The sequence below is a fragment of the Apus apus genome, chromosome 8 (assembly GCF_020740795.1).
Source record: "Apus apus isolate bApuApu2 chromosome 8, bApuApu2.pri.cur, whole genome shotgun sequence".
Lineage (NCBI taxonomy): Eukaryota > Metazoa > Chordata > Aves > Apodiformes > Apodidae > Apus > Apus apus.
In genome coordinates, this window is record NC_067289.1 from 14388483 (window position 1) to 14409481 (window position 20999).

At 43.5% G+C, this 20999-nt stretch overlaps 1 protein-coding gene across 1 annotated transcript in view; it reads left to right on the forward strand.

The window, feature by feature from the left end:
• The first annotated feature begins 204 nt into the window (after nt 1-204).
• The window catches only part of FGF12 (fibroblast growth factor 12), a 211366-nt gene continuing 190571 nt past the window's right edge, over nt 205-20999 (forward strand). Inside the window, exon 1 of the mRNA XM_051626683.1 lies at nt 205-366. Within this exon, the coding sequence (XP_051482643.1) occupies nt 354-366 (13 nt within the window). The 5' untranslated portion in view covers nt 205-353. The remainder of the gene's footprint in view (nt 367-20999) is intronic.

Genomic DNA, 20999 nt, shown 5'->3' on the forward strand with positions numbered 1-20999 from the left:
ATGCGGGCGGCGCCAGGCAGCGCGGCGGGCCGCGGAGCCACTCGCCCCCGCAGACCCGCTCCACCAGGGACAGCTCCAGGTAACGCTCCCCCCGCGGCCCCGCTCGGCGCTCCGCTGCCTCCGCTGCCCCCGCTGCGGGGCCGGGGCGGCGAGGGGCGGGCTGCGCTGCTCACGCCGTGCCCCCCGGTGCTTGCTTGCTTGCAGCTCCCAGGCTGTGACGGCGCCGTCCCCACCGCGGAGCAGGCAGCGGCGGCCGGCTCTGCCTGCCGGGCTCCCGGGGCTTTTTCGGCTGAGGAGGGAGCGCGTCTTCCGGCAACTTCCCGGCAACTTCCCTGCGCTCGCAAAGCTCCGCGATGGAAGGGAAAGGTGGGTCGGGGGGGGATGGGGCGGGCGGCGGCGAAAGCACCGCAGTGGCCGGGCTGGTGCGCGGGGCCGGAGCCGCCGGGCGGTGGGCACATTGCGGCGGGGAAGGGCTCGGGCAGGCGCGTCCCTGCCCGCTCCTGCCGTGGGGACCGGGCACCAGTGGCACAGGGGAGGGAGGGTCTGTTTCCCCCCTCCCCGGTTTTTCAACATTGATTTATTTTCCTTTCGGGTGAGACAGATGTTAGTTGGCCTTTTGTTTTCTTAATACTAAGCATTTGCATAATAAATAGGAAGTCTGTCCCATGTTTTGATTTATGTTTTTTATTTATTTTTTTTTTTTTAGTTAGCAATGGGGGGCTTGGAGATTAAAAGAATTTCATTATTAGAATGGCTTTTTTAAAACCTCGGGTTTCTCTGAAATGAGAAGAGCAGGGCTATACAGCTCTGCCCTCATTACGTTGCATATTTAACATATCAGAACATCCTGATAGATTGGGAAAAATGCAATGAGTACAGGGCTGTTGAACTAGCCACCTTAGAAAGAGGAAATAATTACATATTGCCTGCCCAGCTTGTGTGTTTGCATAAAAGAGATATGTATCTCATCCAAAGATATTCCTTCGTGTTGGGCATATATGTTTTCTTTCCATACATGCTCTGTAGTCCTGCAGATTTATTTACCTATCTACCTCTACAATTGCACCAGACATGACACATTCAACTGGTACATGAACTCAAAATCTGTGCATGTTAATTGCCAATGAAATATTGATGGTAAGTCAGACCATGCAGAGGAAAAGCTAGCTGCTGTTCCCACCTAACTCTAGCTGCCAGCTCTCCTGTCCAACACAAACCTGGTGGCTGTTTAATTGAAAGAGATCAAGGCAGGGGGAGAATATGGGCTATATTAATTCAAGGAAAATGATGGTAGACTTGTATAACACAATACTACATATCTTCCAGGGAGTCGAACAAGCTATATTTAAACCTCAGGTTTATTTTTGTAACTATCTTGTCAATCAGGGCTATAGTTCTCCTGTGTGGGAATAACTGATTATATGCTGATCAAGGGAGGAAACTATTTCAATCATATGGAGGCAGTATGTCCTATGAAGTACAGTTTCTTATGGGCAGTGACCAATAGGGTTGCCAGGGCTTGAAGACAGGTAAGTACCTTTTTAAAAAAAGTGTATCTGCAAAGACTTAGATTAAACGCTCACAGCAGTCGTGTTGGCCTTGGTGTAACTTTTTGTTGTTGTTGTTTGTCGACACTGATTTCATGGTTAACCTGAGATGGGACATTTTTATGTTTTTGCATGTCCTACTGGTACATGTCTGCATGTGAAACAAATAGACTGACTTTAGTATAACACGTTATGCCTTGTCATGCACTACAGAAGCAGGCGAAGGGCTCCTCATGAAACTTGTGTTAGAGCTCATGTAGCTGGGGGAGTTGTTCAAGGGGCAGAAATGTAACAACTGCACTAAAATAAAAGCAAAAGGGTCCAGCTAGCTGGTGGTGGAAGCAGTACCTGAGAGTGGGTCACCCAGTTCTGATCTCATGCAAGTGGCAACTGTTAAGATGCAATTGCTGCCGAAGTTGGCAACAAGCAGCTGAACAAGGCAGCCCTTTGGACCACTGGTACTTGTGTGTGTTAGCTGTGAGATGGGCTCAATTCCTGAGCTTTTGGCTGTGATGGAAGGGTTATTGAGGGTTGAGACAACCCCAAAAGTCACTACTCTTCTGCACTTTGATCTTGATTTTTCTTGATGGGGTAGAGGTAGGAAACAAACTCTCTGGGTTTCCTCTATGCAGAAAAAAAGGGGTCATTTGCAACAAACCAGCAGAAATTCAGGCACCAGGATGGGACAGGTCCAAAGTAGAGATGACTGTAAAGGGATTGCACAGGCAATTTTGGCATCTCAGTGGGGAAATGAGAAAGCAGATGAAGTCTGCTCACGGCAGGGATCCAGTTGTGTTGGCACTGAAGTATTTCTTGAAACTCTTGATGCCGGAGTAGCATGAGAAGACCTTTAGTGCACGGATCTAACAGACAAGTTTTGCATACATGCATGGTAAGGCACAATAAAGGATGTCTTCCTAGAGGGAAAGTACAAGCCAGCCCAAGCCCCTCACATCTTCAGCCTTTGTGACTAATCCTAGATGGGCTTGCAACTGCATTGCCTTGCTAGGGACTTGTTTACGTTTTATTTTCATTACCAATCAAGCCTCTGCATTGCAACTCCCCTGTTACAAGATTGTTGCTTTTATATGGTGTTTCTCTGGACTTGTCCCTTGCTTTTTAAATGCTTCCTCCTGCAGCCCTTCTCCCACTCCTCCCGTCTTCCTCGGCACAAATCTTGGAACATTTCAAACTCAGTGTTATGCAGATACTGAGGAAGAGTGTGTGCTATATTAAGCAACATGAAGTCTGCTTAAGAAAACCTACCTTCTGGTCCCTGAATTCAGCTGTCCCTGATGACTGCTGTGGATGTTTCTGCCTAGGATTTGCCATCCCAATACAACTTGGTTGTCTGAATGCTGATGCTTTGCAAAGCCTGCAGTACTCTGGAAAAAAAAAACAAAAACAAAAACAAAACCAAACAAACAAAAAAACCCTAAAGGCTCATCTCTGGCATTTCTGAAGAGCACCCATAACTGGTCACACTTCACACTGGTTGGACTCATTTGTGAGTATGAAGGAAGAAGGACAGATTCTAATTTTCATGCAGTGGAGTGCCGAAGCAAGGACTGTTGCAGTAAGCATGCAGGCAAGAGGGTCCTGTTGTGGGCTGAGGGGGGGAGGTGGTAGGTGCAGCCTGTGACTCCTTTCAACTTTCAAACCTCCCTAGAAAGGAACATTTGTATCTCCTGACTGATAGATAATTGTAGCACTCCATGGATCTGCAATGTTACCAATGTGTCTTGGTGGTTTCAAAGTAACATTTACCCTCATTTAACTTTCAGCATCTTTGACTCTGTACCTTCACTGTCTGCAAACCTTTTTCAGCAGTGAGAAGCTTAGAAGCTGCAGCTGTTCCCAAAGGTGGTTAAGGAGAGGGGGGGAGGGAGGGCATTGTGGGACTATATTTTGCATCTGCTGCCTGATCCCTGTTCACTGGATCTCGCCACTACAGCAATTCCTGTAGGCTGCAGCAGTAAGCAATACCATGCCAGGCATCCCAGGAGCTGGGCTTTGCCAAAGCTAACAATAGTTAATGTGGAGGTTAAAGAATATTTGGTCGTTTGCCAGATTCTTCAGTCACAGTCAGAAAGGTGCTTCACAGGGGAGGGAACATCAGACAGTGGTGTTCAGGCTCAGAGACTGGGAAATAAATCAGTCAAGCAAGAGTCAAGCTGCACAGTGTGGAATGTATCCCTGAGCTTCTGGATGAAGCAGAGAGGGACTGCAGGCAAACCTTACTGCAGGGAGGGCTTCCTACCTCTCAAGGTGCTACACCCCCTTCTGTAGTCCTACAGACACAGGGAAACCCCTTTCTGGTAGGGAGGAAGAAAAGACCTATTACTACTTCTATCTTATCTGAAGTGGGGACTGGAGACTTGATAGGGTCAGTGTTGCATAGGGGGCAGGGACATGCTGCTTGCTGGGACTTTCTGCAAGGGCCCAGCAAGTTCTTGGTGCTTTCTGTTCTCCCTGGAGGTCAGTGCTGGGCAGTAGTGGCTCTGGGTGAGGTTTTACTGCCTGGGTGTGGGGCAGGCTGCTAGTTGGGAAATACAGTGAGACTTTTCTTGTCAGCTGGTCTACTGAGACAAGCTAAAGCACTTTGTTGGCCACCCCACTGAGATCTGGAGGTGCTCTTGTCAGCTCTCTGAGGCATGGTCCTGCCCTGTTGGATAGTAGTGTCAGGTTGGAGGGATATCGTCCACACAGTGGGTCTTCCCTCAGGATTGCCATTGTCATGCTCAGAAGGCTGAGGAGCAGAAGCTGGGGGATCTGGCCTCAGCTTTCTTCTTCTGGAGAGTCCCACAGCAGCAGGTTTTGAGGAGATGTCTGCAGAGGACATCTCTGCAGAATGCCTGTCCCAGGCAGATGCTGTCACAGTGGTACTATCTGAGTCATGTTCTCTTTCCAGTCACAGAGGCTGGGAGCAGGCTTTTTGATTTTGCAGGAAAGTGACAATGTTGCTGTTCATAAACGTGCGATGTTCAGGCCTTTAAATGAGGTCTGTAAAACAGCTGTAAGATCCGGTTTACCTGGGGCACAGAGGTGCCCTTCCTGGGACCTCCAAACAAGTCTGAACTTTTTGCATCCTTCTGTTTTGTGTAGAAGGGCATGGTGTTTGGATCCATCTCTTCCCACCAGAGCTGCTCTGAAGCTTCCTTAGCTAGGCTCAGAGTTGTGGGCCAGCATCCTTTATGCAGCTATGTGCTATGCCTGTAAAGGACAGAATCTTCACCTTGAGGAACTTGTGATCAGAACCCAACAAGAGATGATGAATGTTAAGATTGCTGGTGGGCTTTGTGGACAAGGTGAGAGAGGGTGGCAAGTGAGAACACATAGTTCTGGAGACTGCTATGCACTGTTCCCACCTTCCTGGCTTTCTTCAATGATCAAATAAAAGATCTGAGTGGTCTCAGCTATAGTTCATGTCCTGAAGCTCTTTGTGATGCTCATATCAAAATCTACCTCCTCATGCATGATGCATCTTCCTGACACATTGTTTATTTTATAGAGCTGAATCTGCAGCACATACTGTTGAACACATATGTTGAAGTAATGCAGATGGCTTTGGTCAAGACTGGGTCACACAAGTCACCTTGGTTACTTCTTTGTAATAGAAACCAAGCAGTAGCACAGTCACTCTTATTATGAAACCGTTTCCTTTTTTGGGGATCACTTGCACCTCTGTCAAGATAGTCAAAGGCTTGTCATAGCAAAGGTAGCTGTGTGCTCTGTGCCTTTCACACAGATGTGCTGTGTGAGAAGCAGGAGATGTTACTGAGGTCAGCAGTTCTCAGACTGGCTGCTTGAAATTTGACACAGGGAAGCATGTTTGGGTAGGTAAATATATGGCTGGATGTTTTTTCAGTAGTTGCCTGTGCCCAAGGCTGTGTACTCCCATATGGGTACCAGCTTTCTGTATAGTAGGGGAATGAGCACTTCAGTTGCCTGACCTTAACAGCTTATCCCTGGTGCTGGAGTGGGGTGCTGTGAAGATTGCTTTGCTCCTGAGCCTCAGATTCAATCTCTGCTGAAAGATATGGGAGGGCAGTGCAAGGTACTAAGCTGGCACAACCCCATTAATGCTTTTCTTTGATGTGTTTCAGAAAGTAAGTGAAATGTCTGTTCCTCTCCCATTTCAATCACATTAAACACAACACAAATATGATGGTTCTGGGAGGGCTCGAAGGTGATAAGAACTCAGATTGCTGTGTGGGACTTAGGAAATGAGCAGACCTTGGCTATGCGTTGCTACCTAGAAGAGCAGAAAAGTCTTATAACTTCACTAAACATCAGTTGGTAGCTGCTGAAATACTGTGGGCAGGCATCTGCAGATTCTGGGGTGAGAAGATGAGCCAAACATATGTGATGCTGGGGGAGGTAGGCATTTGACCCAGGAAGCATCTGTTCTCTAATGAGCTTCATGAGGAGGGAAAGGTGGCCCTCCTTGTAGTCCTTCATGGCTACAAACCCACCATATTCTTAAAACAAAAGGGAAAGAGGACCCTAGTAATAGGTTTAAAAGTCATAAAAATGGGAGGAGGTCTTGGTCATCTGGCTGCTATTAAAATACTCAAGAAGCTGACAGTTTCCCCCACCTGACTTCCAGAAGTTGTGTGAGCTGTGGAAGTTGCATTTAGCCTCAATAGTATTTTTTTTTTTTAATGCATTAATTTGTTCTGATGTAGTATTTATATGTATAGTGGCTGGAAGCATAATCTGAATACTTTGAGTAATGACCTGTATATAACTGTTTCATCTTTAGTTCATTTAGGGCCCAGAAATTTAAAAAAAGAAACTGGATGTTTTTAAGCAGGTTTTTTTCAAAAGGCTGAGCTAACCACAAGATATTTCTTATCTGCTCTTATCTTTTCCTCTCTATCTACTTAGCTATTCAAATCTTGTCTGAATTGCATTCATTTCCAGAATGCCATAAAACTTGATATGCAAAAGCTAGTTATTTAGGGAAAATTGCAGAAACTATTTTAGTCTGTGTCTTTTGACCTATAAATGAGATGACATGATTGATTTTAACATGCAAAGCTTGGTGTTTATTAGCATGGTAAAATGCAATTTGACAATGACAAATATTCCTAATAGGCTTAATTAATGCTTTCACTCAAAGTATAAAGATTTTAATAAGGCTTTTATACTAAACTGATTGAAGCAAGAGTTTACTATTTTCCTGTCAGTTTTACAGGGATGTTTGCTTTTTATAGCTTCTACATTACTGCTTTTTCTGTCTTCTCTATACTCAATAAGAGTAAAAATCATCACATTAATTCATTGAGTTTCTTCTCCTGGGTCCCAGGTTTGTATGAACCTTATGATTCGATATTCCTGCAGGATACACATTGAAAGCTCAAGCTTTTTTTCTTCAGATTGAATTAAACTGTTTATGGTGTCATCATGTTTCAGAAGAGATCTTGTGGCTTGAGATGCTGGCTGCTCAGCAGAGTGCAGGAGCAGTGCTGCAGGGTGCCCTGTGCCACGCGGCCAAGGGAGAGCTGCGTGTGCATCAGGGTGTGGACTTCCAGAAGTGTAAGGCATTTCACTTGCTGTTTCTAATAGCATGTCCAAAGCAAGCAATCAGGAAAGCATAGACTAGCATTTCTGGTTTGGAAAATGGTTTTTCTTCTGCTTTGCTTCTTCCTCTTGTGTTTTGTCCCTCCATTGTAAGCTGGGTTAGACTGGCTTTATCCATGACCAGCCCTCAATAGGTAAAGTTAATTTACAGGCTGTAGCTACCTGGGGAATTCATGAAGAAAAGTCAAAAGTGCTGAAGGTTTTATTGGTATAATGAGGGAAACTTGCCTTGCTTCTCAGACACAAAAAACGTATTAATAATGCAAAAACACTTTCCTTGAATTTAGTGCTATCTCCAAAAGAGACTGACAAGCAAGAAGGCCTCTTCAGGAAGATTGGAGCCTGTCTGGTCACTAAGTCTCTTATGCTGTGCTTATTCCAACATGAAGTGTCCTCATTGATTTTTATTTTTGTCTCCAAGTCCAGCCAGCCAAGGGTTACTGGTAGGATGGGCATGATCAAGTGTTGTGGTAGTCCCTGCTCAAGCAAATCTTGAATTAGAGACCTTGCAGTCTCTTCCAGCTTATGCTGGTCTCTGGCATGACCCTCTGGAGGAGCCTGATCTTTGAATCTGGTTTTGAATTCTATATCCTACCTCTTCCTCCTCTCATTCATCTGCTGCTCTGTAACCCCTTTTCATATATAAGTGTTTATTATTACCTGGGGCATTGAAAAGCTGGATCCAGATGTTGTGGCTGGAATCTGGCTGTGAATTTGGGGGGGGGGGGGAGCTGGAATTACAGGTGGCTGTGCAGTTCGGTAGATCAAACTTGTATGAAATTCAGAAATGGAATAAACTTTTGCCTTGAAAGACAGCCTTTGGACCTTCATCCTTTCTTGATATGCAGTCCTGAGTGTGTATTTTAGGGGGAGCTTTCTGACCTTCAGTTAAGAATATTTTGCAGCAATGGCTTTATAATGGTAAGAAACACAGAACACTAAAACATTCCAGTTATACAAAATTACTGTTTCATCATGAGCGATACTATATTGAGACTCAATTCAGTTTTCTGAAACTTCGTCTAGGAAAAGGTGTCTAGTGTGAAGGCATTCTTTATTTGAGAATCCTTGCACATGCTGTGCTTGCTAGGATCCAGAAGTATCCATTTCACTGCCACTTTAGAATAGCCCCAAATTCAGTCTTATACTAGCTGGCTCCCCTGTACTGTGAGAGGAAAATAGCAGTAATGCCCACAAAATGAAGAAAAGTGTAGAGTCCAGCACATTACAGTGTGTGGTGGGAAAAAATTTCTTGTACATAAAGGAAGGCTTGGATTTCCTAATTTGATTCTAACAAGACGTTGCAGCATAACTGGGTTGACAGGAGAATAAGCTTCCTCAGCAAGACCCGCTTTCTGTAATATTTCCAGCACGTTTAATCTCTTTGAAGGCTGAATCTGAACTTTTGAGATCTTTTCTAGCCTTAAATTCCTATCCCCTTTCAATATTGACCATCACTCTTGATATTCTAAGATCCCCTGTTACCCAGTGCCATACATTATCCAATAATCTCATTGATGAATCAGCTGTTAATTTTTAAGCTTTTTATTCCTGTCATTGTGTCCCAGTGGAGAGATTACATACTGCAAATTGTAGCCATTTTGTTGCCATATGAGAAGTGAGGGAGAAATCAACAGAGAAGTTTAAAAATTACTGTCCTGAGCCTCCTTCTTCCAGTCAAGATTTGAATAAAGTCTGTGGAGCTACTCCGGAGTTGCACTTGTGTAGGTAAAAGCAACATTTGCTTCGTAGGCAAAGTCCAGGTCTTTAATGCCTTATCTAACTGCAAACACAATGGGAATAATACTGATGATATGGTGTAAGACCTATTTAAATGCCTTTAGACCTTCATTATTAACTACTTCAGAGGTTGCAAATGTTTGAAGAAGTAATTTTATGTTGGTTTGAGGGAATGTTGAAATAACAAACGGTTGTAGCTTGTTTACCTTTGGCTTTCTTCCTACCACTTTGAAGGCTTTTTAATTTAGTGGTACAAATTAAGTAGTTTTGAGACTTTTGTGTTAGGAAATGCTAAAAAAATTGCTTGCTATACAGTACCTTCAAAAGTAAGAATAACCACTTGATCTTAAAAATAACTAAGTACACTTCTAACAAGTAGCTCTGTGCTGAGACATGTCTCTGCCATTACTACTTTGAAGGTATTACCAGATGTCTAGAATTATCTGTCCATTTTATTTGCATTATTCATCTCTCAGTAAGTTGAGTTTCAAGATCTCTTACCTAAACTGTGTTTATAGTCCATTCCATTTCAAAACATCAACATTCAGGAACAACAATTTTGGTGTGTTTTGTTTTTTTTAAAAAAATAGGGTTGGGTTTTCCACCTCCTTTGAGAAGGTTCCCAGAAATAGTGAGGACAAGCCTGACATACTGCAGCAATGTAAGCGTGCAGCCGTGGGCAGTATACAGAGACAAAGAACAGAATGTTTAAAGTCTTATTTATAGTAAGAAAATACTGGTTTTGATTAAATTGTCCCTTCTGTGGTATCACCCTATGGTTGACGACAGCAGAACTGAATGCAGAATTTAGTCTCATGTTCTGCTGTCTGTGAAACTGCAAACAAGGTATTGGGGCTGATGCTGGGCTTTGCATGCACAGGGACCTTCTAGTGCAGTTCCTTTTTTATTTCAAGGCTTTCAGGAACAGTGAGTCTAGAAGAAATCTCAGTGCCATTAAAGTTGGCATCACCCCCAGTGAAATGAGTTTATGCTCATGGGAAACATAAGTTTATATTCAGTAATCTCAATGGCAAGGCTGCTCCTCAGCTACTTCACTGCTCTTGTCTTTCTGAAGGCATTGTTATTATCCAGAAGCTGCACAGCAATCTGGTCATCCAAACCAAATGCAGCATGTCCTGAATGAAGCTTTCCATCGTACCTTTAAAGCAGCTGTGATGGGCTGTTGGTTTGGAGAATACTGGGAAGGGCCATGTAGGTTGACATGTCCCACTTCTGCCTCTGCCTTGCAGCTTCACATCAATTATGTAAGTTGGACTTGGGTTTGCAGCCTGGGTGGGGCACCCAGGAGGTGTTTAGGGCCTTGCTCTTCTCCCTGACTCCTCAGATCTGTGAAGGCTTTGTCTCTTGCAGAACACCTGCTTGTGGGCATTCCTCTTTAAAGTCAGGATTTTTTAAATTCAGCCTTAGGGGTAGTAGTCCGTGGTCTAGCAAAGGATAATATATGGCATTTCTGGGCTGTCCACCGCCTGTCAGGAAAACTAGTGTAAACATCTATCTCTTCTCCCTCCTATTTTCAAGTCTCTACCTAAAGATCAGGTTTTCTATTATGCAGAAACCCCCATTTCCTGAAGATTTTGTGCTGAATTGGATTGAACACTATTTTTTCTTACCATTTGGTCCAGTCAAGGACTTCCAGAATTCTGCACTTAGTGACAGAACAGAAAATTTTCAGTTAGAAGAGACCTACCATGATCATCTAGTCCCACTGTCTGACCACTTCAGGGCTGACCAAATGATAAAGCACATTATTAAGGTCATTGCCCACATGGATCCTGCCTTGGATTCATGGGAATTTGTCAACAGCGGTTGTATTATGAACAACACAGATGAGATTAGACTCATGTTTTCAGCTAAACAATTCCACTGCATGCTGTTTTTGTAAGGAGGTGTCATGATACTCTTGGTGACTTCTGAGACATCGTGGATTTCATGTGATGCTTTTAAGGCCTTTCCAGGTGGAGGTACATATGGACCATAAAGCTTTATCATTGTTTATAGTTCTTGTATTATTTCCCTAATCAGCCTTATACCTCTTTTATTTCTTGAAGTATTGAGGTTAAGTTGATGGTGGAAATGGTTGTTTTGAGCTTTCCATTTTAACTTTCTCTGTAAAAAAATCAGTGCTGTTGGCCAGGAAAGGAGGGTCATAGAGACAGGAAAACACACATATTTTCCTCTTTAAAAACAGTATATTTCAATCTCAAGTAACATTTTTTAGTTTGAATTTGTTTTGAAATTATTTCCTTTAAAAATAATTGAAGAACAAAAACCGTGTAAAGCAGAACAAACAGTAATGTTTAATTTAAAATTAATTTCCCCATGGATTTTCCCAGGACAGTTCAACAGAACTGGTCATGAAATTGCAAGTGTAGCATTTGACTGTATCAAGTATTTCTGTGCAGAAGATGTTTGCTGCAAATGTCCTGCCTATACTTTGCCAATGGTTGCTGGTTCAAATGCCTTGCCAAGACCTTGTGAAATGGTTTCATTCCATGAAGATGGCTGATTTGGTGTCACCTGGATGGGTTGTCTTCTAGCTTTACCACAAAAGCACTCAAACCAGATTGCATTGTCTTGGTTTGTAAACTACATGATTTTCACCCCATGTCCCAGAATAGCCTCTTTTGGCACCAGAAGCTGTGAACTATACATATTTATAGTGATGCTGCAGGATACCAGAAATAGTGACCAAGGTGCCTGTAGGCCAATGGCTGCTGAATGAGTCTAATGAATTGAAAAGCTCATGTACCTCCTTGAGGGGAAAATGCAATCAGATTGTCTCTAATTATGACCCTAGATGATGACAGAGCAATCTAAATATAGCAAAGCATGGGCAGTGAAGTCCCTTGATATAAGACAAAACTGGATGGATCTGGTATTGGATCCTCTTTTTTCACTGAAAGACCTACTGGACTGTTGATTCTGTTCCTGGAGGGGTTTTTGTGCACCTACCTGAGGCAACAAATCAGCTTCTGCTCCTCTGGGAAAGAAAGCCCTTGGCTCTCAGCTCATCCCCTGCTGGCAAAAAAATAGTATGGGAATGGAGAGCCAGAGTCTCACTCAGCTTTGCCAAGTCCAAGACACCAACTTGTAAATCACCTGGGTCCAGCCTTTGATGTCTGTGCTCTACAGTAGGGGAATGGCTACAGAAACCTCTGGTTAATGGAGTTACTGTGTGTGGAGACTGCTTGTCAGTGTGGCTAACTTTGTTAAATATGAGGCTGGGTGGTGCTTGGGAAATGTGTTTATGTGCAGGCTCTGGAGTTAAAGCATGTCTTCATTTTGTAAGGGTTGTATTAGGAATTTAATGTGGTTTTAGTGTCTTACCCTGAGGATCTGAGACCTTGCTTGGGTGGCATTTGTAATTTGGGAGTGGTTGGATCCACATATTGACATTGTGTTGTTGGCCAGAGAGCTAAAGGGGCTTTGGAAGGAGATCTTGTTGGTGATGAGGACATGGATGGTACAGAGCATCAGGACTCCTAGGTTGAATCCTGTCTCTGAAATTTCATGTATTGAAATTACTTTCAAACCATTTCTGTGCTGCTGAATGGTATGAAGTTTGGTAAGATAACACAGCCCTGACACCAAGGCATTGAAGTTTTGTTTCATCCTGCTAATCCAAATTTTTTGAGTCATTTTACTACTAAATTATCTGTTTACCTCTAGCCTAGTGGGGTGCTGTCAGCTTCCCTCTCTTCCTTTTTCTGATGTTAATAGCTCAAAGGTGCTGTCTGAAGCATCCGAGATGAGTTTAACTGGAGAGAATCATCCCATGTCAACTGCCATCAGAACTAGCAAAGTTTACCAGTTGTTTTTTGGATGATGGATTCTAATAGCTTTTAGCACTTCAGCAACATATAGAGCAGCAGTGTTTAATAACAGAAGCTAAGAGCACAGCATCAGGCCTGGAGAGACACAGTAATGCTGCAGCATCCTAAATGGTGGTCAGAGATTATACAAGGATGGAAGCACATCTGATCTGTTTGGCAGGGCAGGCAAGGACATTAGGAAACCTCGGTTCTGTGTTTGGGGCTTTGTTTTTTTTGTTGGTTGTTTTTTTTTTTTTACTCTGTTGTGACACATTGTTCTCTCTGGGTTTTTTTTTTTCCTCTTAGCTGTTGTCAGGTTGATATGTTTAGGCAGTAGCTTGGGGTTGGTATGATATGGTAATGTCCCTCCTGTACTCGGACAAAGGCCCTAATCTTGTCCCTAGCAGTGATGGTGATGCAGAAAGCACTGGAAAAACCAGAGGTCTGAGGACTAACACTAGCAGTGTGCAGTATCCCAGAGGGGGACAACCTTATGGAAACACAGATGAAGGGATGGAAGCAGCAGTACACATCTTTGCCACTTTTTTGTTACAATTGCTAATCACCTGGCATTTCATAACATATTTTCCTCCTCCTGTGCTGTCAACTCCAATACCTGCTTTAGTCTCACATTCATTGGAATGGCAGGAGGCTGGGATCCCACACCTGTCTTACAGCTGGTTTGCTGGAATTTACTTTGGATGGTAGATGAAGTTTCAAGTGCATGTGATGGCACTGCCCTCTTCACATTTCATACTGCGTGTGTAACATTTCTGTTAGCTATAACTGAAGGACTTGTTCATTTGTTTGCACCATTTTGCAGAATACACTGAACTTCTGTCTAAAAGATAATCCTATCAGTTTTTCTTACTGATAAGGCCTGATTGATACACACTTTGTTGCCATCTAAATCCTTCTGTATAAGACATTTTATTTACATAAAACATTTCATACTTTAAATATCAGATAATCTTTATAGAGTTAGGAAAATGTTACTAATCTTGCATATAATCTGTCTTGTAATTTAAAAATCTACAAATGTTATATAAAATTATTATGGTAACCTTATTAAGTTTAAAATACTGTAGTTGATTTGGAATAATAATTTGTAAAATCTTCATGCACAGTAAATCTCATTTTTCATGCAGAAAAAGATCTTTGAAGACAAATATTTGCAGTAATAGAAAAGGCAACATGGAGAAATGCTGTCAGAGAACATTATTCTTTGTATAATTGTTTCTTTTTCTTATGGATCTTCACTGGAGGAAAGTACGCAAGGCTGTGTGTGGAAGTGTCTCTAACAGGTAGCTAATTTTAATCACCTTTCTCTGAGGGGAGGAGATTGGTAATTTTGGATGACAGAGTTTAGGAGTTATGCTTCTTTAATGTTTGAGGCCTCTCAGGTACTAGTTGGCTTGGTTTTGTTAGATGGTAGATGTGTTTGGAACTGTTGGAGAGGGATGAGTCCATCTCAGCAAAACCTGCCAAGGCCACACCACTCATTATAGAGATACTTGCTTAAGTGTGTGTCCACCATTGAGGAACAAGGAACCAAGCAGAGAAGCATCTCTATCAGTGGGTGCTTTTCCTGTATTTGGCTTGTCATGTTCCCTTTGACTTCTGCTGTGTTATGTGTCCTGGCACACCTGCCTGTGCCAGTCAGTAGAACTGGTACATCTCAAGTCAACATCCTCTGGTTCTTGCGCTTCTGTATTTGCTCGGCTGGTGCTTAAGCAAAGATGGCCTTAATGCCCTATAGCCAACACTGTCTGTTTTAATAATGTTGCTATTTCACCAATACAGGGTAGAGCTGAAAAAGGTTCCATGCCTTTTTTGAAAAGGTTCCATTTTGGTCTTTTGCAAAGCACAGCCAGGAACAAGCAGTGTCAGCTTCTTACAGCACTGGAGTGATTTTGGGGTAAGGCAGCTCATCTTGTATATTCAGCAACTGTCCCAGCAGTTAATTAGGATACTGGCAAAGGCAAAGCCCTTCGGGCCTGGTATGCACACAAATAATTTTTGTCAGACCCATCTTCTCAGAAGTTCAAGGGTTTCGATAGTAGCTTTTGCCTAACCTAAGAAAAAATGGAATGGGAAACTTATGGGCCATGAAAGAAGTCAGTTCAGCAACATTGAATGGCTTTCTTTTGATACTTCTGTTCAAAACCAGCTCAACATCTCAAGGATGTTCAGGTGACACATGTTCATATTACGTTTAATGTTTTGCCAAAATGCTTAATTCTCATTGACTTCAGTGTTTTCTCCTAATGACAGAAGGCTTCTGGAGCTGAGTCTGGCAGCTGGACCCCACTCTTTCCTCCCCTCCAGTCTGCCAGGTGAAACTCCAGCATTTGTAATGTACAATGCTAAGTTATTGCACAGCTCTTTGCATTCATGGGTATCAGGGCTACAGGAAGGAAGCCAAGAGCATTATTGGCCTTACAAAGGAAGATGACGTGCATAGTAGAAGCAACTTGCTCAAGGTTAAAGTGCTAGGATAACTCCTTCTAGTACAGTTAGCAATAAAAGACTCTTCCATGGTGCTCTGAGCTAGAACATGATAAATTTTATAATCTCAATGAAAGACAGGGAGACTCCAAACAACATGGAATATGTTCTCCAGGGATTTTCAAGAAGAGAATGGGGGTATGAGCAGCAAGTTTGAAGCAGTGTGTTAGTAGGGAAAGGCAGCTGAATTTACTAAAAAAGCCCCTCTTAAATTATTTTGTGTTAGTTTAACATGGCAGAACATTCTTATTTGGCCCTATATTGTTTACTTCACTGGTGTTACCCTGATGAGACTGTGTCAGTGTTGAAAATGCAGATTTCTACTTACATAAAAGGGGATAAAAATTCAAAAGCCAGTTCTCAATGGTGGTAATGAAGGAAGCTTGGGGGCTCACTGAGGGTACACCTGTGGACCTGGTTCAGAAACAGATGATCTCTCTCTCTGAGGGAGGATGATATTGTTGCCCTCCTTTGGCATAAAGAAATAAGAAGCTCAGCTTAGAACAGCAGTAAGTTAGCAAGCACAGTATCTATGCCTGCTTCTAGCACTTCTGATTCCTGGGGCTTTGAGGAAATGGGATGTTTCCCATTATTGACCCAGATATATACTTATCTCAGTGTGTATCAAGAGAGAGATTAGGGACTGCAGTTAGTCTTAAATGAATAATTTCTTTGTTTGTGTTTTTTGGTGTGTTTTTCTTTTTTCTTTTTTCTTTTTTTGGTGGAGTTAAGAAAAAGCTAGCTCTTAGAATGGTTTGGCTTGCAAGGAACCTTAAAGACCATCTACTTCCAGTTCCTCTGCGTGGGCAGGGACACTTTCCACTAGACCAGGTTGCTCAAAGCTCCATCCAACCTGACCTTGTGATCATCTTCATGGCCTCCTCTTGACTTGTTCCAACAGCTCCCTGTCATTCCTGTGTTGGGAGCTCCAGAACTGGACACAGTACTCCAGGTGGGGTCTCATGAGACCAGAGCAGAGAGGGTAAAATCTTAAGGATGTCTCACTTTCTTACTCCACCTGCCAGCATCCTGACCATCCTCTCATGAGTACTGTGGTCCTTATAAAGTGGAGCTCAATGCTCTACCAGTAAAGCTTTTCCCTGCCTCCAGGCACCAAAGGAGTAACACTGACACAGAAGAGGAATGAACTGAAGACAGAGCAATGCCATTGTTTCAGGTGGTGAGGGTTGCCATGCTCTGAGGCATAACCCAGCTTTCAAAACCAGCCTTTGAGTGGTAACTTCAAAACCAAGTTACCTTCTGGAAAATCGGGGAGTCTAGAGGAACAGTTACATAATGCAGACTGAAATGGGTATTTTTTTCCCAGAGATGGGTGAGAGCTGCTCAGCAATTTTGAGGTGAGGACATATACTTTAGGATGTCTCTCAATAGATAGGACCTGGGGTTCCAAATCATTAGTAGAAATGGGAGCTTACTGAAGTACCTAACTGCAGAAGACACTGCTGTATGTTAGAGAAAAGGATGTATAAAAAAAAGATAGTATTTCTGTAGCCCACACACATAAGGAAATTGTAAAAAGATATAGCTTTCCTGGTCCCCCATTTTTTATCAAGTGTAACCATTTAGTAACTTGTTAGAAAGCCTTATTTCCTCCATTCAGAAATAAACAGATATGTCTGGGTGGCTTTGGGTTTTGTTTTTATTCTAAATTCAAACTGTTTGCTCTCAGTGGTTCAATGTCTCATGGTTGGTTGCTCTGTATGGAAGATGGATATTTCTCCAAGATTTGTGTGGAGATCACAATATCAGTGGCTGTCTAATCTCTGCTCAGATAGTATTCAAAAGCAACAAAGAAATGGGAAGACGCTTCTCAACGCTTGAAGAAACATTCAAGATAAGGACTGTTTTATAGGGAGTACTTTCTTCAGAAAGTAATGTATGTCAGAAGTGATTTGCTAAGTTTGTCTTGCTGGCTGGTTATCTTCAAGCAACATACCTGGGTGACAGGCTGCATCTTGTGTAAGTCCAAAAACCTTGCTGAGTGTGAAGTTCTACCTGGAAACTAGTGAGAAGCTCAGGGTGGACATGAGAACGTATTTGGGATATTGAACTATTGCTTGATAGGCTGGCAAACCCATTTGTTTAAGCCCTAGACACTTTTTGTGGTGGTATCTTAAAACCAAAAAGCAGTGCTCCACTCTGAGTGTGGTGGCCCTTGCTACAGAGGGACAGATGAAAGCAAGCAAGTTTATCCTGGGTTACAAACTGAGGTGCCTGAGTCAGTGTAGAGCTCCAGACTGGTCCTGCTGCTGCAGAGCTATTCATGCATATGATATGGATCCAAAGCTGGTACAATCTCAATTTCTTCCAAGCTTGTGCCTGTCCTCAGCCAAGTCCTGTGAACAGTGGTCTGTACTTGGTTGCTGTGGAGGTGTGTGGTGCTGTGGCAGTCTCCTGTTGCTGGCTGGGAGCCTCCCCAGCAAAGGTTGGGGTGTGCAGATGGAAACTGGGATGCTGGCTGAGTTTTGGAGCTGTCTAGCTCTTGGTTGGGTGGGAGAGCTGGCTCCAGGGCCGTGCTGTGGAGGGTTTGCCTCCTCTCTGATCTTCAGTCCTGGTGAGACAAACAGTGGCTGCTATCTAGAACAGTGGGAGGAAAGCTATCAAAAATGGTGTGATATGTGCTGTGGTACAAGAGGGTCCTGCTCCCATTGCTGTCTTGCCCTGGGCTAACACTACTTTTGGAAAGCTAACTAACCATGTAGGGACTGACCTGATCTCCTGCCCCACTTGAGTGACAGAGAACAGGGTGCCAGCACTCCCAACTGCTGGCTACCAACATTACAAATTATCTTGCGTTTGCACTTCATTCTTGTGTTTACTTTTGAATATGAAAGGCTATGTGTAGCTGTTTATAGATTTGCATGACCTTTTCTGAAGCCCAACCAGCAAGACATTAATGGATGTTTGTCACCAAGAAATCCCTTTCTCTGTTACATGGGTTTATTGATTTATTTTAAGTTGCTGCATATTAGCATATTACATGGAAGGATTCTATTGAGAAGTATGATAGATCTAGAGCTTCCCTCCTTTCACTCTTTGCATAGTGATTTTAGGAAACAAGCATGACAACCCCAACTTTCACTCACTAGTAGGCCATCCTGCTTGCTTGTGTGCCAGGCAATAACAGGGATGCCCATGGGATGGGGACAGAGACATTCGGTGCCCCTGTCTGTGCAGACCAAGAAGGTTTCTTCCCAACTCAGGCTTTATCAAGGTGTGGGACAGCTTGGCTTTTTTGGGAGGACCAGAGCCCTTTGGTTGTTCCAGAGGGAACTGAAAGATCTGAATGTCCTAAGGAGTTTCCAGTGAGCAGTTGTCAAAATTGGGTTTTAATACATAGAGAAGGGGGGTGCCAAGGTTTGGTTGCAAGAGGCAGGAATTACTGTGGGGTTTTTTATTGCAGGGATTTGAGGGTGAGAAGTTCAAGCATTTAATGGCACAAAAATCACTACAGTTGGTAGTAAGCTGGACAAATTAAAATCCATGCATTTGTTGCTCTGCAGCTTGTGTAACTCGTGAGTTGCTCTCAGGTGTGATTGGCCAGTAGAGTTTTAACAAGGACTTTCCGACAATTCTTGAGGTAACTAGAGAAAGGACAGAGTCAAAACCCTACCCAGAGTGGCAAATCTTGTGCGCATACATCACAAATCCCTCTCAGGTGCTTTAGAGGAGCTACATGAGTAATGTGCAGCCTTGAGGAGAGTGGGGCTTAATTGCTTAGGAATAACCCTTGCTAAGGCAAATATATAGAATCTCAAATATCTGCCTTGGCGAGCAGCTTGCCTAAGACACCCTCATGGGCAGATGCTGAGTTCCAGTAATTCTTTTGTGTGGTTTCAATGAAACTGTTTAGATCTACTGCAGTACGTAATAGGTTTCAATTAAAGAAGTTACCAGATCATTTTTTGTCCTGCAGAATATGGATCTGTGAAAGCCTATTTTCCAGCTAGGCAGTTTGGAGAAGTTTTAAAGTGGATCTAAACCCTGTCTTGTTATCATATGCATGTTTATGCTTTTGCACCTTACAGATTCTCATTTGCCAAATATATTAGTGTCCCGTGGATGACTCTGTGGAAAGTGAAGTCATCCCTGAGTGGCTAAAACAAGACAAAGATACCTTGAAATAGGAGAAATCTGTCCTCATCATTCTTGGATGCTTCTGAGTTGCTTCCCTTCAAACCTTGTTTTGTGCTCTTCTGGAAAGTCCGAGGGACTAGGGTACAGCATTATTGATGGAGACAGCTTGGCTTTTTTCAGAAGAAGCAAAACCAATATTTTAATTGATTTGTTAATTACAGACTAGGGTCAAACACTGTTTGTGGAAAAGTAATTGGCTTATCTTGATCTGATTCCATATTGCACAAGTACCTCTGTTCCAGCATTCATTAGCTGCTGGTGCCCCTGTGCTATGCAGGGAGACAGTGGCTGTGGGGAGGGAAACAAGGTGGGAGGGGAGGGTGGGTAGTGCCTGCTGCTGCTGGAGTACATCGTACCTGTCTTGGCAAGAGCAGGTGGACTTTTGTGTGGCTGCTGCTCAGACAGGCTTGGCCAGCACAGGATTCACACATTTCCAAGGTGCTTCAAGGAGTCTGATTACCAGGGATAGGGGTTGCTGAGCCTGTGCAGCTCTGATTTAAGCAGATGATGTCAGGACATGTAGCTGCAGTGAGGAATATAAGAGGGGGAAGGGGAAAGGTGACCAACTGATTCCCTGGTTAGAAGTCCCAAAATAAGCCTGAAATCCATTTTATTCCGTTCTGAAAGCATATTCTCCTCGCCTGGGAATTAACATGGCTGTAATGCTATTCCAGCACCTGAAGTGGGACTGAGGCTGTGATGTTCTGTGTCCTGGAGAGTCACTGCCTCAGAAATCTGCTGGGGCTCTGCAGCTGTCACTTCTCCATTGTATGGGCATCCTCAGCCTCATCAGTGTTTCAGTTTGAAGCAGCCTGGGCTTTTGATCGTAAGGAATTTAACTTTCGGGACAGTATGAAGGAAGCTGCATTATGCTTTGATTGGAGGAGAGGAGGGAGAGGACTGTGTCTTTGTGCGTGTGTTTTGCAGCACGCTGAGCCTAAGCCTTCCAACTTAATGGGACAGATTTGCAAATTCACACCTGCAAATTCTGCCTTCCCAGGGTTTTTGTGCAGGAGCTCTTTATTCGTGCCACGGGGAGCAGCCTGCACCTGCCTCATCTTGCCTGGGAGACAGGCAGCTCAGATCAATTCATATTTTGCTCTCTGGTAACAAATGCCTCATCTCTTCATCTTGCAGCACTGACACATCCCCCCTTCCCATTCTTGGGGGGATAGTGAGGGTCGCCCAGGTGAGCAAGAGCCATAAACAACAGCCCTGCCCATCCTGTGCTTACTGCAAATGCTGTCGCAGCCCAAGTGCTATAAAACATGTATAAAGCCCTGCTCCTATCTAAGCCCACAGATCTCCAAGCTGTCAAGAAAAGGTGTTTATTTTTATGCTGGTGCCTGCATGTAAAACATCAAGGAGCTGCAGTGCACAGCTGCCCACATGTCTGGCCTTGTTTCTGCTTCTTCCTAACAGTGGTTCGTGTGTTGCATTTTTCCTGAGATGGGAAGTGCAGGCTCCCATAACCATGGAAACCTGGTTTGTCTTTCCTGGTAGATCAGTTGTACTCCACATCTGTATCCCTGGGAAAAGGAAGGCTACAAACTACAGGTTGTGTGCACCTCTGGGCTTATGCTAAAATCCTTGAGCACCTCTAGCAGGCTCCTGGCCCACCAAAATG